This window comes from Dryas octopetala, chromosome 2 (assembly GCF_963921425.1).
Source record: "Dryas octopetala chromosome 2, drDryOcto1.1, whole genome shotgun sequence".
In the NCBI taxonomy this organism is placed as follows: domain Eukaryota; kingdom Viridiplantae; phylum Streptophyta; class Magnoliopsida; order Rosales; family Rosaceae; genus Dryas; species Dryas octopetala.
Window position 1 is genome coordinate 31,546,660 of NC_141367.1, and position 21,900 is coordinate 31,568,559.

General features: G+C 37.3%; 5 protein-coding genes across 6 annotated transcripts; 4 read left to right on the top strand and 1 right to left on the bottom strand.

Annotated features, from left to right (window-relative positions):
- The first annotated feature begins 1,076 nt into the window (after positions 1 to 1,076).
- On the top strand, positions 1,077 to 5,187 carry LOC147295722 (protein NRT1/ PTR FAMILY 8.3-like). Its single transcript, XM_086234544.1, has 5 exons — positions 1,077 to 1,290; positions 2,106 to 2,211; positions 2,290 to 2,507; positions 3,221 to 3,777; positions 4,063 to 5,187. The coding sequence occupies exons 1-5, from the start codon at positions 1,240 to 1,242 to the stop codon at positions 4,883 to 4,885; spliced, it is 1,755 nt and encodes a 584-aa protein (XP_086090670.1). The 5' UTR covers positions 1,077 to 1,239; the 3' UTR covers positions 4,886 to 5,187.
- Positions 5,188 to 5,904: 717 nt separating this feature from the next.
- Positions 5,905 to 9,938, top strand: LOC147295723 (protein NRT1/ PTR FAMILY 8.3-like). The gene is made up of 5 exons (XM_086234543.1): positions 5,905 to 6,000; positions 7,146 to 7,251; positions 7,339 to 7,556; positions 8,142 to 8,698; positions 8,886 to 9,938. The coding sequence occupies exons 1-5, from the start codon at positions 5,950 to 5,952 to the stop codon at positions 9,709 to 9,711; spliced, it is 1,758 nt and encodes a 585-aa protein (XP_086090669.1). The 5' UTR covers positions 5,905 to 5,949; the 3' UTR covers positions 9,712 to 9,938.
- A 588-nt stretch (positions 9,939 to 10,526) lies between these two features.
- Positions 10,527 to 13,375, top strand: LOC147295724 (eukaryotic translation initiation factor 3 subunit I-like). Of its 2 annotated transcripts, XM_086232278.1 has the most exons (8): positions 10,527 to 11,060; positions 11,154 to 11,281; positions 11,376 to 11,495; positions 11,595 to 11,684; positions 11,913 to 11,999; positions 12,108 to 12,187; positions 12,903 to 12,974; positions 13,227 to 13,375. In XM_086232278.1, the coding sequence occupies exons 1-8, from the start codon at positions 10,661 to 10,663 to the stop codon at positions 13,228 to 13,230; spliced, it is 981 nt and encodes a 326-aa protein (XP_086088404.1). In that variant the 5' UTR covers positions 10,527 to 10,660; the 3' UTR covers positions 13,231 to 13,375. The 2 variants fall into 2 exon arrangements, with proteins under 2 accessions (XP_086088404.1, XP_086088403.1); XM_086232277.1 differs by lacking the exon at positions 13,227 to 13,375 and having other exon boundaries at positions 10,532 to 11,060; positions 12,903 to 13,172.
- A 431-nt stretch (positions 13,376 to 13,806) lies between these two features.
- On the bottom strand, positions 13,807 to 14,769 carry ATA1 (TAPETUM 1). Its single transcript, XM_086231280.1, has 2 exons — positions 14,714 to 14,769; positions 13,807 to 14,623 (listed from the first exon to the last, which is right to left on the bottom strand). Exons 1-2 carry the CDS (start codon positions 14,767 to 14,769, stop codon positions 13,807 to 13,809), a joined length of 873 nt encoding a protein of 290 aa, XP_086087406.1.
- Positions 14,770 to 15,461: 692 nt separating this feature from the next.
- On the top strand, positions 15,462 to 18,604 carry LOC147295726 (NADH-ubiquinone oxidoreductase B18 subunit). The gene is made up of 2 exons (XM_086232794.1): positions 15,462 to 15,948; positions 18,425 to 18,604. The coding sequence occupies exon 1, from the start codon at positions 15,499 to 15,501 to the stop codon at positions 15,928 to 15,930; it is 432 nt and encodes a 143-aa protein (XP_086088920.1). The 5' UTR covers positions 15,462 to 15,498; the 3' UTR covers positions 15,931 to 15,948; positions 18,425 to 18,604.
- The last annotated feature ends 3,296 nt before the right edge of the window (positions 18,605 to 21,900 follow it).

Sequence of the window (21,900 nt, forward strand, 5' to 3'; positions counted from 1 at the left end):
CTGTAGTACTTTTAAAAGGTCGAATTTTTCAAAAAAATAAAAAGGTGTTTTGCGCAAGGCATGAGCCCCTGGTATATCTTACTATTTTTCACATAAGTCAAAGCTGGCGGTTTCAACTTTCAAGGGCATACTAAAGGAAGCGGAGAACAGAAACCGGCAACTGTGTCAGCCAGTGGACCTCCCTTCAATTCCAGCTTCACATTGGCGACGCGGCGAATCTAATTCACCTCAGCTGACTTGAAGCACCGTGCAAGCAAAGTCATTCTAAAAGTAAAAGTTTCTTTTCCTTGCTACAATACGGGCCGAAGCCCAATGCGATATTTAACATGTGGAGCTAGACGGGTCCAATTAACAGGCCCAACGTCTTTTATTCTTCCAAAACAACAAAGCCCACTATTTGGAGATCGAGCAAAGCCCATTGGTTGATGAACAAGGCGAAGGCCCCAAAAAACAAAAAAAATCTAGTACTTAAATAATTTTACAATTTTGGATAGATTCATAACATTATATCAATTTATTTTTACAAAAGAAAATGTCTCACCTACTTCATTTGCTAACTCTTTCATCACATCTTCTACAATTGTTTTTTTTTCCTCATTATAAAATTTTAAAATGTAATAATTGAGACACATTGTATTTTCCTGAGTGGAATATTCGAATCCCCCTCTTCAGATATAATAAAAATCTGAACACTTATTATGAAAAAATATATATAAATTTTACAAAAGTTAGTTGGCAACTAAAATTCTTCCTTATATTTTAAGGTAAAGATATGAATTTGGGAAGGTGTGCCCTTTTATCTATTTTCAATCGAATTAAGTCATTAACAAAGAAATTGCCGTAAATGTTTTGTCGGATTCTGAACAGTGAACAGCAAGCATGACTCAGATTTCTGGATTGGTTAGTGGTTGAAAAACTAGCTTTCGTGCCTTTTAGTTTTAGTTTTTACTCGACTAAATAGTCTAAATTGCAAAAGCCTAAATATTGGACATTAATCGTAATTTTACTGTATAATAATAATATTTTAAGGTTGGATTAGTCTCCCAAGTCCGAAGGTCTGTCTGTGTTTTACGTCACGTAACAGGAGACCTTAACCCATACGGGCCATGCCTCTATATCTTTAATATTCCAACTTCCAAGGTGAATCTATATCTTGCTTATTAATTATTATCTATTTATCTCTCGTCTATTATATGCAATTGAATTGCTTCCCAGAAAGAAAGAAAGCGAGACAGAGAGATGGGTTCTCAAGAGGAAGATAGATCGCTCTTGGAAGATGGTCTTATTCAGGTTCCAACCCTCTCTCTTCTCTTTCTTAGCTGCCTCTGTATTACCTAAAGTTCTGTCCTTTTTCATGAAACTGTTCTATTGGTTTCCAAAATTTGGTCTTTAATGTGAAAAATAGATGATTATTTTTGGCATGAATTGGGTGTCTTGTAAAACACTTTTTTTTTTGGTTGGAGTCTTGCAAAACACTTTGTGTATGAGTTTGAGGGGGTTTGACTTATGATCCATTTCAATTTTCAATTGGAAATACGCCCCTAGTAATAGTATGAGTTTGTTCGTAAGAGGGAATTTTGAAATTGAGAAACTGGGATTGGGTTTTAGTCAATTTGTATTTTGGGGAAATTGCTAAATCAGGTATATGCTTACAGTTATACAGTTAGAAGTTAATTGTGCCTTACAACTTCCACAAATTTGCAGAAACTTTGTAATTTATCTTCAGCCAAACCATACTGTGGTTTTTTTTTTTTTTGTGGCCAACAACCATACTGCGGTTTAAAGCATATCTTTGCACCTATATATTAATGGATGAATTATTTTCCACATGTAAGATATTTATTGCAGTGAACTTCTCATGGACAAGCTCTTCAGTGCCAAATAATTTTAATAATCAAACGTTTTGCCCTTTTCTTTTGTCTACATGTGTTTCTTTATAATTGTTGTTTGAATACCGATCACTCTATTGGCAAGACATTTACTTCACAATGTAATTGTCTTCCCTGGAAAAAGATTTTGAATTTCTTTTACATTTCTTTATTTCAATGTTAAAGTTTTGAACATGCGTCGCATTATTTACTTGATGTTTTCTATTGTATCTTCAGAATGAAGGCAATGGACTGTACACAGGAGACGGCTCAGTTGACGTTAATGGGAAGCCTGTTCTGAAGCAAAATACTGGGAATTGGAGAGCATGCCCCTTCATTCTAGGTGATCTTTTGTGCTTTACATTCCTTTTGTACATCAAATAAGGTTATTTAGTTTTAATAGTTTTGGTATACATGACAGGCACTGAATGTTGTGAGCGTTTGGCCTACTATGGGATTGCCACTAACCTGGTTACTTACCTTACTCACAAATTGCACGAAGGAAATGTCACTGCAGCAAGAAATGTTACCACTTGGCAGGGCACTTGCTATCTTACACCTCTCATTGGAGCTGTCTTAGCAGATGCTTACTGGGGAAGATTTTGGACAATTGCTGTTTTCTCCACGATTTACTTCATTGTAAATACAAATTAAAGTGCTTTTCCAATTTTTTTGCTGCATGCAAGAATTCATCTGATATACTTGACCATCTCTTAAATCATCAAGTCCCCTAGGTTAACCTTCTTTTTCATCTTCATGAATTTAAGTCTGTCATCCTTTAAGACATTTTGTTGTGATAGGCCCTGGATGTTAGCAAATATTTAACTAGCTTGATCTTTGGACTTTGGGTGATTAGTACCTTGGTATTGTGATTGGACCAGGATAATTACACACTAGGCATTTCCTGCTTAAAACTTTTGAGGCCTTGTTGGATGACTAGTTCTGTTTCAAGAAAACAGTGGAAAAAGAAAAAGAAGAACAAATCGTATTGGCATGCAATCATAGTAACTAAGAATATTAAAGGACATAATTTAGTAACAAAATGTAGATGCCCGCCTATTATTCTGTAATCTCAAAACTACTATGTGCCATTTTTTTCTGGTATTTTCCATTTCAATTACCTTATATAAAAAGGGTCATAGAAAGAAATGTTCCACAACCCTATAGTTACCTTTTAAGAGTGGAAGGTATTGTGTTTCTGATTGTGCATCTGAAATAGCAAGCATATTAGGGGTGATGCTTCTTGCACCCATTATTTTAAGAAGTGCTTTCTTTTCTTTTTATTTTTCTTCTTTTTCCCTACTTGCCTCTTGTATATGCTTACCAACCTTCGTAATGTCTATTTGGTACAGGGAATGTGTACTTTGACTCTCTCGGCAACAGTTCCTGCTTTGATTCCTGCCGAATGTGTGGGTTCTGTATGCCCTACAGCTACTCCTGCACAGTACGCAGTATTCTTCTTTGGGCTCTATCTGATTGCTCTAGGGACTGGTGGGATCAAGCCATGTGTTTCATCCTTTGGGGCAGATCAGTTTGATGATACTGATCCTAGGGAAAGGGTAAAGAAGGGATCCTTCTTCAACTGGTTTTACTTTTGTATCAACATTGGTGCTCTAATATCAAGTAGTTTACTGGTGTGGATTCAAGACAATGTTGGGTGGGGATTGGGATTTGGTATTCCTGCATTGTTTATGGGATTTGCGATTGCTAGTTTCTTTTCAGGCACACCCCTCTATAGATTTCAGAAACCGGGGGGGAGCCCTGTTACAAGAATGTGTCAAGTTTTGGTTGCATCATTTTATAAGTGGAATTTGGATGTCCCTAAGGACAGTAGTCTCCTATATGAAACACAAGATAAAGGCTCTGCGATTAAAGGAAGTCGTAAACTAGAGCACAGTGACGAACTGACGTAAGTGTCTTCTAACTATCTTTGTTTGCTTGAAATTAATAGATACATTATGATGAAGTTATTTTAAAGGATTGCTAGATCTCCATATTTGAAATTGGGAATAATTAATAATTTAATAGACTTACGCATTTTCTAAGAAAACTTAAATGGCCCATTTTCAATTACTATGCAAATTGATAATATCGACTGTGCTATTATGAACATTTAAATTACATGTTTCTTGAATAACTCGACCACAATTTAAATTGTTCCTAAAATTTTTGATGAACTTTGTTTTTGATGCAGTTGCCTTGATAAAGCCTCTGTGATATCAGAAGACGAGATAAAAACTGGGGACTTATCCAATCCATGGAGGCTTTGCACCGTAACACAGGTGGAGGAGTTGAAAATTTTAATCCGCATGTTTCCAATTTGGGCTACTGGAATTGTCTTTTCTGCTGTTTATGCCCAAATGTCGACTATGTTTGTGGAACAAGGGACGATGATGGACACATCTATCGGTTCTTTCACCATTCCCCCAGCCTCCCTCTCAAGTTTTGATGTCATCAGTGTTATTTTCTGGGTCCCCGTTTATGACAGGTTTATTGTCCCAATTGCAAGGAAATTTACTGGTAAAGAAAGGGGTTTCTCGGAGTTGCAACGAATGGGTATTGGTCTCTTTCTTTCGGTCCTATGCATGTCAGCTGCTGCTGTGGTAGAGATTAAACGATTGCAGCTTGCAAGAGAGCTTGATTTGGTCGACAAGGAGGTAGCTGTACCCCTTAGTATCTTTTGGCAAATACCTCAATATTTCTTGTTGGGTGCTGCAGAGATATTCACATTCATTGGGCAGCTTGAGTTCTTCTATGACCAATCTCCAGATGCCATGCGAAGTTTGTGCAGTGCATTGTCGCTTCTGACAACTTCATTGGGGAATTATCTGAGCTCTTTGATTCTGACAGTCGTAACTTATTTAACAACAAAGGGTGGGAAGACTGGATGGATACCGGACAACTTGAATGCAGGTCATCTGGATTACTTCTTCTGGCTCTTAGCAGGACTCAGCCTTATAAATATGTTGGTGTACATGGTCTGTGCCAAGAAGTACAAAAAGAAGAAGGCTTCTTAAGGCTTCTCCAGGAAGGCATTTCTTCAAAACATAATGGAAGAAATTGAAGTTGTGTTGGTAAAATGCTTCTCCTAGTTGGAAGTTGCTGAAGCCATTTGTAAAAATCATTCTGTTATTTGTGCTTTGTATATAAACACTATTAGCTCCGAATTCTTCCAAGGTCCTTTGAGATTTAAAAAAAATTGTTTTCTATTGGATTGAGAAAGATGACTTGTAACCATCTTTCCCATGCTTAAATCATCAGTTAGTCTTATTTTGTATGTTATACGTATGGCTGCCACTAAAAGTAGGTGGCTTTCATCTATCACTCGGTTTCTATTTTGGGCATGTGGCAATGGGTTTGGTTTAAACTTAACCAGTGAGTCAGTGACTCCCTACTTATTTTGAAAAAACTGTTGTGGAATAAAGCAAGCAACTCCCTACTTATTTTAAACCCCCCAAAAACAGCTTCTTTTGACTCTAATTTTAAAAATAAGCTTTTTTATCAAACATAAACAGCTTACTTTTGCCACACCTCTATACCAAACCCATTTATAATCTCCTTCCCTTACTTAAAAACCAAAGCAGAACACTAGAACAGAGCAAACTCATGACACTGACACACATGCTCTTCTCCTCCCATGGCTAGCTCCTTCTACTCATGACTACTCGTTTGGGCTTTGGTTACTGATTGTCTGGAATCCCAAATTAATTTATCATTACTCATTAGTCAAAATTAAAAATCATTTTCTTATTGTTTATTATTTTATCAGTTTGAGCTTTTGTAAGTAACGGCATGCAGGTTACTTGCAAGTGATGGTCTGAGTCGTCTGACCAACCATTCACTCTTGCGTGCCGTCGTGAAGAACTCACGAATCATTGTAAAGTCGTTGGAAGTGGGCCCTTCATTAATTGATTCTCATCTAATCTTTCTTTGGAGTCTTCGGAAGATACATAGAACTCTGAAAAGAGGTTAAAGACTTAAAGGAAGCCTCAAAACAAAAAGGAGATATATAGAGAGAGAGAGAGAGAGAGAGAGAGAGAGAGAGAGAGAGAGAGAGAGAGAGAGAGAGAGAGAGAAAAAGATGTGTTCTGAAGATGATGATAGAGCACTTTTGGAAGACAATCTTTTGCAGGTTCTACCTCTACCTTAAACATTACACTGATCAACTTTCTCACTTATTTTTTCTTTTATTATTCCTTAAAAGTTTCTTACACCTATAAATTCAGTTCTTTTGGTCTGTATAAAATCAGTTAAATACCCAAATAGGCATACATACATTATTTTCAATTCAATTTTGTTTTATTTTTATTTTGATACTAATTTAGAGACGTCGAGCTTTGGTTTTGGGGCCTTTTAGCGGGAAAACTTTGAAACATTATCTCCTCTTAGCAAAAACATCCCAACAGAGCATAGTTCGTTGCTGGCACTGTGACTGTGAGAGTGATGAAACTGAACCCCTTCCAGCATTGACTTGATAAACTCGCTGTCGTTGTCACTGTCATCTATTAAGAGCAGTACTATTTGGGTGAGTTTCATTGAGATAACCCACCTGAGCATCCATCTCAGTAAATAGTCCATTTATACCCAATTAAGTTAATGGCCAACGGTAGGGCATCCCTGTCTCTGAACCCAGCATTTAACACCCATCAGTGCATCCGTTCGATGGGGATGACCAACCCAGAAATTTGCAGGTATTTGTGGTCTGGAGTTTACGTTACTCAACAACAAAGGACATTTCTTTACCCATGATTTTGCTTCTGGTTTAAAATGTCTCCAGGGTCAAAACCCAAAAGTATTTGAGCAATTTTGTTTAAATCTAAGCCTTAAACCCAATTACCCAAAGACTTATTTAGGCTGTGATGGTTGGGGTGAATAAAAGACAATCAGCTTAGCATCCAGTTTCCTCTTCACCCCAAACATATCAGACCAAAGTTAGGTACATTTGATTTGATAGGCCATCCTTTAAAGTTTTATTCTTTTGGTTAGTTCCTTCATTAGCTTGGCAATAGCCATTCCTTAGTCTACCTTAAATGCTTGAATTGATATTCCTTGAATGTTTGCCACTAATTTGTAGTGCAGTGGTACATACTCTAGACATTACAATTTCAGTTAGGTTGTTGATGCCCCAATTCTAGCTGTGCGTGGATTGTACGTACAAACGTGTACAGAGTTCTATGTTGACTTCTTTGTTTTTTCTTTTTTCCGCAATTGTATGTCCTTCGGATTCTGGTCATGTTTTATTTTATCTATGTATGATGTTTTATATTACGTTTTCAGAATGAAGGCAGTGGACTATACACTGGAGATGGTTCAGTTGACATAAAGGGGAAACCTGTTCTTAAAAATGAAACCGGACAGTGGAAAGCGTGCTCCTTCATTCTTGGTGATGTACTTTTTTCATCATTGCGCTTATATGTATCCAAGTAATCTGCTGTTCTATTGTTCATAACAGTCGCAGTATAAAATACAGGTACCTTTTTTTGTGAGCGGTTGGCCTTCTATGGCATTTCTACCAATCTTGTCAATTATCTTATAGACAAATTACATGAAGGAAATGTCGTTGCTGCAAGGAATATTACAAATTGGAAAGGAACTTGCTATCTTACACCCCTCATTGGGGCCGTCTTAGCTGATACCTATTTGGGAAGATATTGGACAATTGCTGGTTTCACTACAGTCTACTTAATTGTAAATATCTAAGCAGAAGTTATCATTTTTATTTCAAATACTTGACCACATTACCTCTCACTTGTCCTCATCTCCCTCAAGCCAGTAAAGGTAGAGCCTTTGGTTTTTTTTTTTTTTTTTTCATCAATTCTTTTAATGGCTTTTACAGAGAAGAGTTGAAAAACTACAATCATGTTGAGCTGCAATCTCTACTTTCCTGGAACTTAAACTCTGATGTCATTAATGCCATTGACTTGGAATAAATTGGGGCTTAAGAAAATAAAATTATTTAGGAGTGGAAGGTTTTCATGTTTGTGATTTTTCAGTTCAGATCACCATCTCCTTAATCCTTAAGTTTCAAGGGAAGTGTACTCTAGCCTATATAAGGCGACCTATATGGTCGGAACTTGGGATGGATAGATGAGGATATGTTGACTTGCACTGGATCAGCTCAGGGCGGGTTGACAAGGTTTGGTGAGGGAAATGATGTCAGACTGCCTATTTTCTATTTCTTTTCACCCACTTATCATCGTCTTTACTGATAGCTTCTATCTACATGAACTTTTATACATCTTACTTTAATGTTGGATGACTGATTTTGTGTAGGGAATGTGTACACTGACTCTCTCAGCATCAGTTCCTGCACTGAAGCCTGCTGAATGTTCTGGTTCTGTATGCCCTTCAGCTACTCCTGCACAATATGCAGTATTCTTCACTGCTCTATATCTGATTGCATTAGGGACTGGTGGGATCAAGCCTTGTATATGGCCTTTTGGGGCGGATCAGTTTGATGATACCAATCCCACAGAAAGGGTGAAGAAGGGGTCCTATTTCAACTGGTTTTACTTTTCTCAAAACATTGGTGCTATCATAGCAAGTAGTTTACTGGTGTGGATTCAGGACAAGGTTGGGTGGGGTATTGGATTTGGAATTCCTACAGTGCTTATGGGTCTTTGCATTGCAAGTTTATTTTTAGGCACACCTCTATATCGACTTCAGAAACCAGGGGGAAGCCCTCTAACCAGAATATGCCAGGTTTTGGTTGCATCATTCCGTAAGAGGAATCTTAGAGTACTTGAGGACAATAGTTTCCTTTATGAAACACAAAACAGGAGTTCTGCCATTGAAGGAAGTCGTAAACTGGAGCACAGTAATGAACTGAAGTAGTCTTCTTCTTCATTGTCCAGGGTTGGACTATTTATATTTTAATTTGGTTTCCCCAATAAGGACCATTTATTCCAAAGTGTTTGCTTTTGTGACACTTGGAATATATCACATAAATTATTGGACATCCCTTGAGGTGTAAATTGCTGCAAACTGACCATTTAATGTACTATGTCTTTTCTGCAGGTGCCTTGATAAAGCTGCTTTGATCTCAGATGCTGAGATTGAACGTGGGGACTTCTCCAATCCATGGAGTCTTTGTACCGTTACACAGGTGGAGGAACTGAAGATTTTGATCCGCATGTTTCCAATATGGGCAACAGGAATTGTGTTTTCTGCTGTTTATGCCCAAATGTCTACACTATTTGTGGAACAAGGGAAGATGATGGACAGAATTGTTGGTTCTGTCACCCTTCCTGCAGCATCTCTCTCGTTTTTTGATTTTGTAAGTGTTATCATCTGGGTTCCCATATATGATACGGTAATCGTCCCAATCGCTAAAAAGTATACAAAGAACAAGAGGGGATTTTCACAGTTGCAGAGGATGGGAATTGGCCTCTTTGTGTCAATCCTATGCATGTCAGCTGCTGCATTGGTAGAGATTAAGAGATTGCAGCTTGCCAGGGAGCTTGGATTGGTTGACATAGATGTTGCAGTACCACTTAGCATACTTTGGCAAATTCCCCAATATTTCTTGTTGGGGGCTGCAGAGGTTTTCACATTCATTGGGCAGCATGAGTTCTTCTATGAGGAAGCACCAGATGCTATGAGGAGTTTATGCAGTGCATTGTCTCTTCTAACAAATTCACTGGGGAATTACCTCAGCTCTCTGATTCTGACAATTGTGACTTCCATCACAACAAAGGGTGGGAAGGCTGGATGGATTCCAGATAACTTGAATGAGGGTCATCTTGATTATTTCTACTGGCTTTTAGCTGGACTCAGCTTCTTAAATTTTCTGGTCTACATGGTCTTTTCCAGAAACTACAAAGAGAAGAAGGCTGCTGCTTAAAGGCTTCTTCAAGGAGGCATTGCTGCCTCTATTTATTACAAATACAACTTTGATTTGTAATAATTTTCCAAGTTGGCATGCAAGCATTTCCGGAAACAATTGTTTTTACAACAAGTGTTGTAAACTTTGTGCATTGATTGTGGCTATGAACATTTCATGCTGTACAATTGTAAGATTTCTTGGTCGACAAGGATTGCAGACTTGCAGTATTAGTATTTTATTGTTTATTGCCCGTATTTTTATTTTCTAAGGAGAATGTAATCGGGTCGACAAGGTGCATTTGATCAGCATCAACTACCACTTGAATTTAAAGTAAATAATATATACATATCATAAGAAAAATGAATGGATTGGACTCATTGTTTACTGTCACAGATGTGGTTTTGTAATCTTTTGTTAATATCAAACTCTATGGAGTATGGATGGGTCCATTGGTTACTAATGCCTTTAAACGTTTCCTTTTTAACATAGGTAGCTTCTAATGCCAATGGATGGGTCCATTGGTCACCACATTCAGCACTCAAATTTGTTTTCCAAGTTTTCAAATTTACCCCTGAATGTGCTTGTTAATAAAATTAACAAGAATGAATCAAAAAATTAAAGAATTACAGCTATGATTTTTTTTTTTTCGTCTGAAAGTTTTAATTAATTTCTAAATTTGGTATTTAGTGCAACCAGGAGTAAAATTGGAAATTAAAAAAAAAACTCTGATAACGGGTGTACTGATCATACCTTTGGGAAAATTTAGAGTTCCACTTGGACAGAATAATTTCGGGAGGCCCATTGGTTTATGGGCCTCTTGAACCCATGATGTCGTGCCCTAACCTAAACCTTGTTGCTTCTTCCCCCTCTTCCTAAACTTTCCCTCAGCCTCAGTTGCCATAGCACTGATAGCAGTAGTGCTCGTTGATTCGCTGTAGATTCGTGTCGTTGTTCCTCCAAGTCCAAGATGAGGCCGATTTTGATGAAAGGCCACGAGAGGCCCTTGACCTTTCTAAAGTACAACAGGGACGGCGACCTCCTCTTTTCCTGCGCCAAAGATCACAACCCCACGGTTTGGTTCGCCGACAATGGCGAGCGACTCGGTACCTATCGCGGCCACAACGGCGCCGTTTGGTGCTGCGATGTCTCCAGGGACTCCGCTCGCCTCATCACTGGTAGCGCCGATCAGACCGCCAAGCTCTGGGACGTTCAGACCGGTCAGCAGCTCTTTTCCTTCAATTTCGACTCTCCGGCGAGGGCCGTCGACTTATCCGTCGGCGATAGGCTCGCCGTCATCACCACCGACCCCTTCATGGAACTACCTTCTGCGATTCATGTCAAACGCATTGCCAAAGACCCCGCCGATCGTAACCTTCTATTTCTCGACCTTTTTGATTTTCAATAAATAATTATACATATATATAATTAAGTATAAATAATCGATGCCTTCAAATTCTCAGAGACTGGTGAGTCCGTTCTGGTAATCAAGGGTCCTCAGGGAAGAATAAACAGAGCTGTTTGGGGGCCTTTGAACAAGACTATCATAAGCGCTGGAGAAGACGCAGTTATTCGTATTTGGGATTCTGAGGTGATTAGCTAATTTATTGTATGCTTGCATTAGAAATTTGGGAGCTTTACTATTCCTGGCTAAGTTTTGCTTAACATTCTTTTCAATTTTGCAGACGGGAAAACTACTTAAAGAGAACGAGAAGGAATTGGGTCACAAAAAGACGATAACATCACTTGCTAAATCGGCAGATGGCTCGCATTTCCTCACTGGTTCCCTAGATAAATCTGCCAAGGCACTGCATCTCACAATCTTTATGTTTTTTTTTTTGTTTCTATTAAGTGGTAGTTTCTGTATTTTTACTGATTTTGTGTTTTTTGCTGCAAATTTTTAGCTTTGGGATATCAGAACGCTGACTCTTATCAAGACCTATGTGACAGAGCGTCCAGTGAATGCCGTTGCACTGTCTCCTCTTCTTGATCATGTAAGATTACATGGGTTTGGAGTCATCTTTTATGACAGTGCAAATATGATAAAATGGTTTCTACAAACACATACTAATAGTTTGTGCGTTCAGTTTCTAGTATTAAGTTTGATGAGGTCATTCATGCCACTTAGTTTCTTTGTATCTCATGTATATGAATTTTTTTTCCTGATACATTGTAAAGGTTTGATCATTTTGTCAATATAAAGTTTCTTTTGTGCTTTCCAGGTGGTGCTTGGTGGTGGTCAGGATGCATCAGCTGTCACCACAACTGATCATCGTGCTGGGAAATTTGAAGCCAAATTCTTTGACAAGGTAAATCATAAATTGTTATATATATATATATATATGTATATATTATAGCATGAAGGTCCCTGGTTGCATCACTTCAGTGCATGATTTTTTTCAATATCTTGTGCTTAGATTCTTCAAGAAGAGATTGGAGGTGTTAAAGGGCATTTTGGACCTATAAACGCTTTGGCTTTCAATCCTGATGGCAAAAGGTATAGTTCAATCCCATAATTTCACTTTTAGGTTTCTTGAATCGATGATGAACAAAGGCTTCTTATTTAGAATTGGTTTGGATTACCATGTTTAGGAATTTCACATTACTTTTGTCTATGAAATATTGCTTTTACTAATGATTGAGTAATAAAAATGTTTAGTATCATTAAAATGTATTTGTGTATTAAGTACCATAAATCATTTGTGTAGCTACAAAAATTTCATACATGCTCTATGGCATATGTACCTGGTTAAAAGTCTAACCAAGGGTGGTGGAGTGTAATCTGAAGTGTTAGGTATGGTGCTTTTATTGGCATTGTTATAGGTTGTGATGTAATGTTAGTGCTGATAGTGGCACATCTACACAAGTGTCGGAGGTTGTGTCTGATGATCAATATTTTAATTTTTCCCATAAGAGTTGGAGCTCCTCTTCTGAGGCTAAATGAGTGTTTGGGCGTAAATGCTGTTACTTTTATTTTTCATATTTTGTTCTTCACCTTTCTTATATTCCATTCATTCAGTTTTTACTTTTATTTGTCTAAAATTCAAGTACTTTTATCGATGCTTATTTGACTAATGATATGTGGATTATTATCTGCCTGAATATAATGAGAAAATTGTCCTGGACGAAGAGCATTTTCATATTGCTGTAATCAGTTGTGCTTTAACGTCAAAATATTCTAACTATATTTTTTTATATTATGTAACTGTCAGTTTCTCAAGTGGAGGGGAGGATGGTTATGTACGTCTACATCACTTTGACCATGATTACTTCAACATCAAGATGTAGGTTTGCAGCATATTTTGATAGAAATTCTTGCTTGGGTGCAATGCTGAAAGCTTTCCCTCTCCCTGAACAACCTATTTTTAGCAATTATATCTGTAGTTCTGGTATTGTGATTAAACCAAGTTCAGTGTTTTCTTGTTGTTGTTGGAAGAAAAACAGTTTTGTAGAAGATTCTATAGATGAGATATTCAAATTTATCCTACTTGTCATTCCAATAACTTTTTAAATCTGAATTTTACTTCAAATTTTAGCTAGAAGGAGAAAGCAAATGCAGACAGCTGTCGTTGGTGGCATTTTGATATTAGAGGAGAGCAATTTGAACCATGATGATATGGTCCCCTGTAATTGTTTTGATAGGCTACATTTACAAGATGGAATAGAATTCGTATTTAAACTTTTAGAGGACTGCATAACTGACCAATTAGTTGTTTCTTCTTTTAAAGAGTATGAGGGGTTTGTCAAGGTTCCGAATTGAAAGACTGCATTAGGAAAATTCTCACTGTTCAATTACAGTTCGTCGTTTTAATTGCCACGAACATGATGTAAGAAGTTGGAGTCATTACTTTTAGCTAGAGATTTATATATTTTATGAATTATAAGTAAGATTCCAAACTGGCTCATAATTTCACGCCCGTAGCTAGCCTACTTCTTTTCTAACTTCCTCTTCTACTTACTCTTTTTTGTCAATCTTTTGGTGCTGGGAAACCTCAGGTTGTAACTTGTAACTGCTAGGTGAAACAGTGAAGACAGTTTAAGCTCATTAGAGAGATAATATCATGCTTGGTAATATTTGGTAGTATAATTATTTGGACTGGCAAATATTGGCCTTCATTACACAGTAAGTTTATGATTATTTTGGTAGATGACGCTTAGGGTATTGTTAGCAACCGTATAACCCCCATCAAGAACAAGATTATGGCCTGTTATGTAGCCGGAGTCTTCACTTGCAATGAACAAGGCAGCTTGTGCTACATCTTCCACAGTTGGACTTCTCCCGCGCAACAAACTCCCCGTCTCCGCCACAGTTTTGCCCACATCTTCAGCCTTCAAATCCATCCTCCCAAGAAGCTTTCTGTAGGCATCAACAAGCATCTCTGAAGGAACCCCATGAGGTGAAATGCAGTTCACGCGAATGCCATGCACTCCCAACTCACAAGCAGTGCTTCTTACCAGGCCATTGATGCTCTCCTTGGACAATGTGTAGCCATGTCCTCCGAGCCCTCCCATGATGGCCGCCGAGCTCGATGTGCAGATGATGCTCCCTCCTTTTCGAGCTTTGATCATGGCCCCTGCAGCGTACTTGATTCCATGTACAATGCCTAGAACATTAACAGAGACAAGGTGCTTCACATTTTCCATGTCAATGCTGGTTATGCTCCCCGTGGGGCCAGGAATGCCAGCATTGTTGAACATGATGTCAACTTGGCCTTTCCATTTGAGTGCAAGCTCCACAGCTGATTCAACATCAGCTTCCTTTGCCACATCGCAGTGTATGTAGCGGCCACCAATAGATTCAGCCAGTGCAGCCCCTAAGTCGTCAAGTATGTCAGCAATGACAACGTGAGCACCATTCTGGGAGAAGAGCTTAGCTGTGGCAGCTCCAATCCCTCTTGCACCCCCAGTTATAACAGCAACTTTGTTCGCCAGCCTAACAAAATTTTAAGCACAAACACTGCATTTAAGCATACAATGTTAACCAGAGCCTATTGAGATTGAGATGATTAGCTGCGGGACTAACCTCTTTGAAGGCAGCAGCCTCTGCGCTTCGCCATGCATTTGAGTTGATGACTCCATTTGATCCCTTGAATGTGTATTGGCATTCTGATGATGGTATATAATGGAAGTTGAAATGCCATAAGCATTAAACAATGCTCAAAGATTTGGGTACAGCTAAACAAGTTGAGCGGTGCTCTTTACAAGTTTGATTACTCAAATGCTCCACACTTTTCATTCCTTATAACTACTTCGAAACCATAATCTGGGTTTTAGTGGGTAGTGGGCTGTGGGCTGTGGGCCTGGTGGCCCATCCCTCAGTAATTCTATTTCAGTTTTGGCCCAATATTTTCACTAATTCAAGCTAATATATTGATCACACTCAATTATAAAAAAAATTATTGTGTGTAACCGTAACACCACGTAATCATGTTACGTGATATTACTAATCTACTTAAATTATAACATGTGTATAATAATTAATTTCTAAAATCTTAAAATTTAAAAAAATTTTAAAATCTAAGAAAAATACCTTAAAATCATCCACATATTATAATTTGAATGAATTGATAATACCACGTGATTATATGGAAAAGAAAAAATTTGTACTTATTCCAAAAAAGTATTACAAGAAGTTAATAACTACTTTTCCCATATCGTAAAATTCCTAATTCCCAAAGGGCCAAAAGAAAATTTTCTCAATATTTTCAGAATTTCAGGTTAAAAAACGAAGACGATTTTCTGAGCTTTCTGTTGGTTGACCCAAAAAAAAACAAACAAAAACAAGCGCCCAAGAAAATAATAAGGCATATGGTAACAAATCCGAATCCGCATCGTCAATCCGCACACCAAAAGGACCTTGAACACCCCGACACTGAGAGCCGTCGTACACACACCATCAACGCCACCAATAGTGCACACCCAGAACCAAAAATGGCAGCGGAGGGATCGTCGAAGAAGATGATAGCGACGCAGGCAGAGATGGTGGAGGCGAGGGTGCCGATTCCGTACAGAGACCAGTGCGCCCATTTGCTGATCCCTCTGAACAAGTGCAGGCAGGCTGAGTTCTACCTCCCATGGAAGTGTGAGAACGAACGCCACTCCTACGAGAAGTGCGAGTACGAACTCGTCATGGAGCGAATGCTCAAGATGCAGAAGATCCGCGAAGAAGAGGCCAAGTTGAAGCAGACCCAGCAGCAGGGAGTGTCCATTCCTCTCATTCCAAAAACTGCCAACGCATAATAGAACCACTATTATTGGGTAATTCCCTAATTCAAATCGGTCTGCTTCTTTTTCCAGTTATTGGCTTTTTTTATTTGAAGTTTTGTTCATTTTGTGTGTGTGAATGATGGGTTGTTGTTGTTGTTTTTCTGGTATTGTGTGCTGCCTTTGTGGATTGTTGGGGTTGTTTTTGGCAACCTAGGGTTTATGGTTGATGAACGCTAAATTTGTGGTTTGCATCCTAAGACCAATATGGGTTTTTGTTTATAGGATTTATTCATTCATTCATGGGCTCAAGCACGATGACATAATGTGTGGTTTTTGGTTGCTCGGTTCTTGTGCTTTGCCCCAATTTGATTTAAATTTATAAAAGCATTGGGCTTTTAATTCATAAGAAATCAAATTCACTTTATTTCTGGTTATTACTATTTCAATAGATGCTGCAATAGCAGAAGAGACTCCATATTGGTAAAATGTTGAACCAATTTACCAAGACTGTAGGGTCTATGTGAATTCTTTTCTGCTAGCTGGTTTAGATATTGAAATCACCGTGAGCATTGGGAATTTAAGCAATGTTTAAATGGGATTGTGACCAATGCTTCAAAGTTTAGAACATTGTGGATCTGAAACATGTATTTCCATGGAATGTGAAATGTGAAAAGGGATGTCATAAGATTCAGAGTCTTTTATGTGGTAAAAAGAAAATGAGACAGACTCGTTTATCTTTTGTTCATAACTGTGTCTTCCAAAATGCAGGAGGACTTTTGCTTCAATTTGTCCTGTATATGGAATAGGTAAAGAAGTAAAACAATGAATGATTCTTTTTAGATAAAGCCCATCTTCTTATACACCTGTGTGTGTGTGTGTTTCATGAGCTTCTTCCTCTGAAGGTTGTCCCCATCCCTTTGAGAACTCTTAGTTTTGGGATTAATTCCATTAGTTCAATAGAAATCATATGTTTAAGCTCAACTCGGATTCAAATTATCACTATCAGCTTTAGTACTATTATCCTTATTTTGGTGTCCATTTGTTTTAGATCATTTAAGGAGTCTTAGTTATGTGGATTATGATCATTTTAGCCATTTGCTGGGTATTCATATTGTTGAATGTTTGCATATTATGCACTTGCTATGTACATGGGACTGACCCAAATATACTAGTTTATAGCAAGTTTACATATGATCTTAACGTGCGACAGTTACTTGTTTTAGTTGAATTTGTACAACTGTACTCTTATAATTTCTAATTAGAGAAGCCATTAGAAGAAAAATCTGGGAGGATATGTATGAACTATATTAACTGGTTGAAGGGATTGATTTGAGTGTGAGGCCGGTAGATAACTGGTGATTTTTACTTATTGAAGACATTATATGGAGTTTCCTTAAAGCTAACTGTTATTTTTTTTTGGTTCCAGAAAAAGTGTGTGTGTGTGTGTGTGTTTTTTTTTTATTTTTTATTTGTTGTTAGTTTGAGTTTCTGAGATTTCCTTTTGCATTCCTTAAGATCTGTGGTAAAATCATTTGCACCTTTTGTGCGTTGCATTCATTTGTGAAATGTTATATCAAATATTTGATATGAGAGGTTGATCTATGATGGCTGGTTAATGCCCATGTTATGAAAAATACATGAGTCCCAGGTTTCTTCATGTCATGTGAGGCATATGACATATTCTCTGTCAATGTTCACAGACTTGGACAGAAGGTTAAGATTGCAACTATTTTGACTATAACATTGTTGTTTATTTGCATACCAGCATATGGTATCCTGTCCTCATGTTACTTAGGAATTTGGGTTACTTAGTCAGTTATTAGAAGGGCCATGGGGTTAGTTACCTTTACCTCAAGAGATGAGGGTTGGAGATTATAGGTTGCTTCATATGAAGCTTAAGGACTGTGACTTGAAGGAAATATAATGTATGTTACAACGCTATGACTTTTGTTGTTTCATGGTGACAATTACAGCTATCATGTGTAACATTAGAAATTTGGGTAAGGTTTGGGGTAGGGAGAGGTTAATGGGGAATTTTTGTTATATGATTTGTATAGAAGATGCTATATGACTAGATAGCTCAACCCTTGAAGGAAGGACCGCGTATGCTCTGTGTGCTTGTTTAATGTAACCTGCCATGATATTACTCTAAGATTGTGTTTGGATGCGGATTTAAGAGAAGATGAACAACTTCAGAGCGTCATGTATCTAGCTCTAGCTCTTAATTAGTACATTTGTGCACTCAAATATGCACACTCAGAATTAGTGAGTCATTCATTTCACAAGTCATTGTTCTGATGAAAATTCCATGTTGAAGAAAAGAGTAAAAGCAATAACAGGAACTGGAGTACGTGAATTGCTTGAGGGTCTTTCAGTAAGCAGTTCTCACTAATTAATAATTATTGTATATTCAGCTGATGACCTGATATGAAGTCTTCCTTTTATCTATCCTGCTTTGCTATGTTGAGTTTCCTTATATGCCCCTTTATTGGTTCTGCCTATTCACTCTGGTTTGAATATCTAACAGGAAGCTTGAGTTTGTGGGATTTGGATGTTTTGATGCTTTTCGTTGCTACTGACGAGAAATTTCTTAACTCGAATTTGTGGGATTTGTACTGAGACAAATGTTATACTCTGTCCTGTTGTTTTCTCAGTTGTGCATCCGGTTTCATGGTATTGAATAAATTACATTCCTCATTCCTTGACATTCGTATTGTGACTTTCCGAAAACGTAATTGTGTGTTCGAGCGTGCTCTCATATTGTATTGAGCTAACTTCAAAACTGTATATGTTGGGATAGACAACCCTTGGCTTCAACGTTGGGATCAAAATGCAGTTACTTTGGTGGAGGAAGAAATGGGCATGTTTGTTTATACAGCCATTTATTTAATTTGAGAATTTATCATTTACCTCATTTCATAAATGGGTTGACGGTTTGACTTTAACTCATTATTAACATGTCACAACATTTTTTGTTTGAATTAAAAACTTAAAAAAAAAAAAAAAATCAAAACAAAACCCAACTAGAATCTATATCGATTGGGTATTTGGGATTCATTCATATAGAATAGAAAGAAAGTTGATGGTTACAACTTGAAAACATCAACTACCCAATAGCACCTCCCATATATTTTATGGTAATTTTGCTTACAGCAAGTATGGAGGAATAAGACAAACAAGCGTTACATAAGTTGGTCCACAAACACGATACTTTGTACAAAATCAGTACCTTCTGCTTTATCTCAATCCACCCCTTATTGAAGCTTCAATACAGGTTCTGGATCTTGAATTTATTTGTGTAAGATGGGCCTAAATTCTTTAAGGATCACATAATCCCTGGGCCTGCCCGTTTCCCATTGGGCTTGGTTACAATTTTACAATTGTGTTATCACCTAATTAAATAAATAAAAATAAAAGCTATACAGCGTGTTCGAGTTACAATAATGGGGAAATCGGTTTCCTAATTGTTGTTGGAAATCATATTCTTTAAGGGATAAATAATTGGCTTCCTAATTGTTAACGGAGATCTTGAGGTCTCTAAGTCGGTTATACTACAAATATATATTTCAAAGCTCGTAGTGATTAACAGGAAGCAACCTTCATCTTTTTCTAGGTTTGAATGGCTTCAGACTCAAACTATGGATTAAGGTATCTTTTTCATGAAGTTGTTTATGTTGAAGATAAATTTTATGTTGTTGATGATTGGAGCAAACTCTTATCATTTGAAGTAACTACTCACTCCAACTCAAATGTAAAATTGGTTGCACACGGTATTAAACGCAAGCCGCAGACGAGGAAATTAATATCTGGTGCATTTAAATGAAAAAGAGTTTTTGCTTGTTCAAAGGTGTATGAAATGGAGAGATAGCCAACGTGACACAAAGGGATTCAAGCTTTTCGTATTGGATTTTGACAAACGCAAGTGGATTAAGAAAAAGACCTTAGGTAATGTTTCTCTCTTCGTAGGTGATAATTGTTCAATATTTGTGTTAGCTTCAAGTTTTCTAGGAATTCAGCCGAATTGCATATGCTTCAACCACGATTGGGTTCGTGTAAGTAACTATGAATCACCTTATGATTTTGGTGTGTATGACATCAAGACTCAAAGAATTTCAAAACCTTAATTACACCACACATGTTAAGACCCTAGCCTAGTGAAAAATATGGCAAATCTTCGTCCAATCTGGATTGTGCCAACTTTTCAATGTCACTTCAAGCTTTTTAAACTATTTTTGTTTCCTTGAGTTTTTTCTTCTAAACTTGTTAATTCATTGTTTGATATTAGTTTTATTTATTGAGAGATGGAGTCTAAAAGCTTGGCTTCCTCTGAAAGGTCAAGTATTACTCGTTTGATCTTGTTATCATATATCGATCCGTTGTCTTATTCTAGCAAGTATTGATCTTATCGATCATGACAAGATTCACAACATTAATCTGGAGATCTGGAGACATATATGCACTAATAGTGCCTAAAAAGTAGTTATATACTTATATATGCAAAAAGTTGATATCAATCGAAACGAAAACAAATAACACGAACAATCATTCAAACTTTTCCACCTAATTCGATGCCCTGAGGTGAAAAAGTCATAATGGTGGGGAACCCTTCTCAATTAATTATATATATCATTCTTCAGTCCCAGACCACAGTGTTTTCATTCCTTATTTTCCTCTAATTCTTTATGGTTTTCTACTTTTCTTGCAAAAAAAAAAAAAAAAAAACTAATACTCGAGCATTAATTTGGACAAATTTAATAATATATACATGATTAAAGAATGGGATGACCTGGACCAAATTAAGTAGCTGGATCATATAGAGACTAGAAGAAGCCTCATCAAGCAGGCAGGAGGTGAGGTAGAATTAAGCTACCAAACAAAATTATCCCCGATCAAAAATACTATCTTACTTTTTTGGGCAAGAAATTGTCAAAATTACCTAATACATTGACCTCACTGGTGATTTTCCTTAAAGGAATTCCATTGGAGGGAGGTCCGGATACACCCTTGCCACGTCAGCTTAAACCTTGCATGGCCCCTTACGTGCATGAGAGAGAAAGAGAAAGAGAGAGAGAGAGAGCTTCCAGAGGATTCGGATGAGAAGGAATTGCAAATGATCGAACACGTCGATATCTCTATTCTCCACGACTCTACCTTTGTGAAAGTCAACGGCAACCCACCTAATTAGTCCAAATCCAATTTCAAGAATAAACAAGTTAATCCATGTGGGTCCTACTAATTTAATCATCACATAATCACATATTCCCTAGAAGAATGATATCCCCGGTATAATTAATTAATAATTAAGTACACGCACTCACAATATTTCCAATTTCAACTTTGAGTTGCATGCTATGCACACCCCTAGTATTCCTCTTCCTATCACATGTTCGAAGTGGTCCATCATTAATTTGTTGGCTTGTTATACATTTATATAAAATTATATATGTATGGGGAACCAAATATATATTTATTGTTTGTTTTTATGGTACTAAATCATATATAGTGATGGTTACATATTATATGTTAGCCATTGCTGCTATCTTTGACTCATTTGGTTAATATATTAATATTCCATGTTTTTCGTGGGTAAGCTTAAAATATAACTGGTTTCTATCAAGTGTCTATTTTTAGGATGGGTCTATTCACATTCGAAATCTCTCACCACACCCACGGGCGGATGCAGGGTGGGGTTCATTGACCCCATAAATTCAAAAATGCTAGGCTTGAGTAAAAATATTGATCCTATGAAGCTTGGATTTTGGTGACAAGTGTAGGGCAATAATGCAAGTAAGATGCTTGTGTAAATGTCTTAAAAGAGAAAAAAAGACCGGAAGAAATTGTGAATTACGTGAAATGCATCGTGAACTTTTTAATCTTGATCCCAAACTATTTAATTTTTGAATTCACCATTGATGTCGGTCCATACCAACCCAAATTATACTAAAAAAAAAAAAACTTTCAAGGTCATCATGGTTGGCCTCGTCTACATGATCTTTTTGTAAT

Coding starts and splice junctions, on each gene's coding strand:
- LOC147295722 (XM_086234544.1), top strand. CDS start 1,240: ATGGGTTCTCAAGAGGAAGATAGATCGCTCTTGGAAGATGGTCTTATT. Junction 1,291..2,105: donor TGGAAGATGGTCTTATTCAG/GTTCCAACCCTC, acceptor TTGTATCTTCAG/AATGAAGGCAATGGACTGTA. Junction 3,778..4,062: donor GAGCACAGTGACGAACTGAC/GTAAGTGTCTTC, acceptor TTTTTGATGCAG/TTGCCTTGATAAAGCCTCTG.
- LOC147295723 (XM_086234543.1), top strand. CDS start 5,950: ATGTGTTCTGAAGATGATGATAGAGCACTTTTGGAAGACAATCTTTTG. Junction 7,252..7,338: donor AGCGTGCTCCTTCATTCTTG/GTGATGTACTTT, acceptor TATAAAATACAG/GTACCTTTTTTTGTGAGCGG. Junction 8,699..8,885: donor GAGCACAGTAATGAACTGAA/GTAGTCTTCTTC, acceptor TCTTTTCTGCAG/GTGCCTTGATAAAGCTGCTT.
- LOC147295724 (XM_086232278.1), top strand. CDS start 10,661: ATGAGGCCGATTTTGATGAAAGGCCACGAGAGGCCCTTGACCTTTCTA. Junction 11,685..11,912: donor TGTCTCCTCTTCTTGATCAT/GTAAGATTACAT, acceptor TGTGCTTTCCAG/GTGGTGCTTGGTGGTGGTCA. Junction 12,000..12,107: donor AAGCCAAATTCTTTGACAAG/GTAAATCATAAA, acceptor TCTTGTGCTTAG/ATTCTTCAAGAAGAGATTGG.
- ATA1 (XM_086231280.1), bottom strand. CDS start 14,769: ATGGAGTCATCAACTCAAATGCATGGCGAAGCGCAGAGGCTGCTGCCT. Junction 14,624..14,713: donor AGGCTGCTGCCTTCAAAGAG/GTTAGTCCCGCA, acceptor AAATTTTGTTAG/GCTGGCGAACAAAGTTGCTG.
- LOC147295726 (XM_086232794.1), top strand. CDS start 15,499: ATGGTAACAAATCCGAATCCGCATCGTCAATCCGCACACCAAAAGGAC.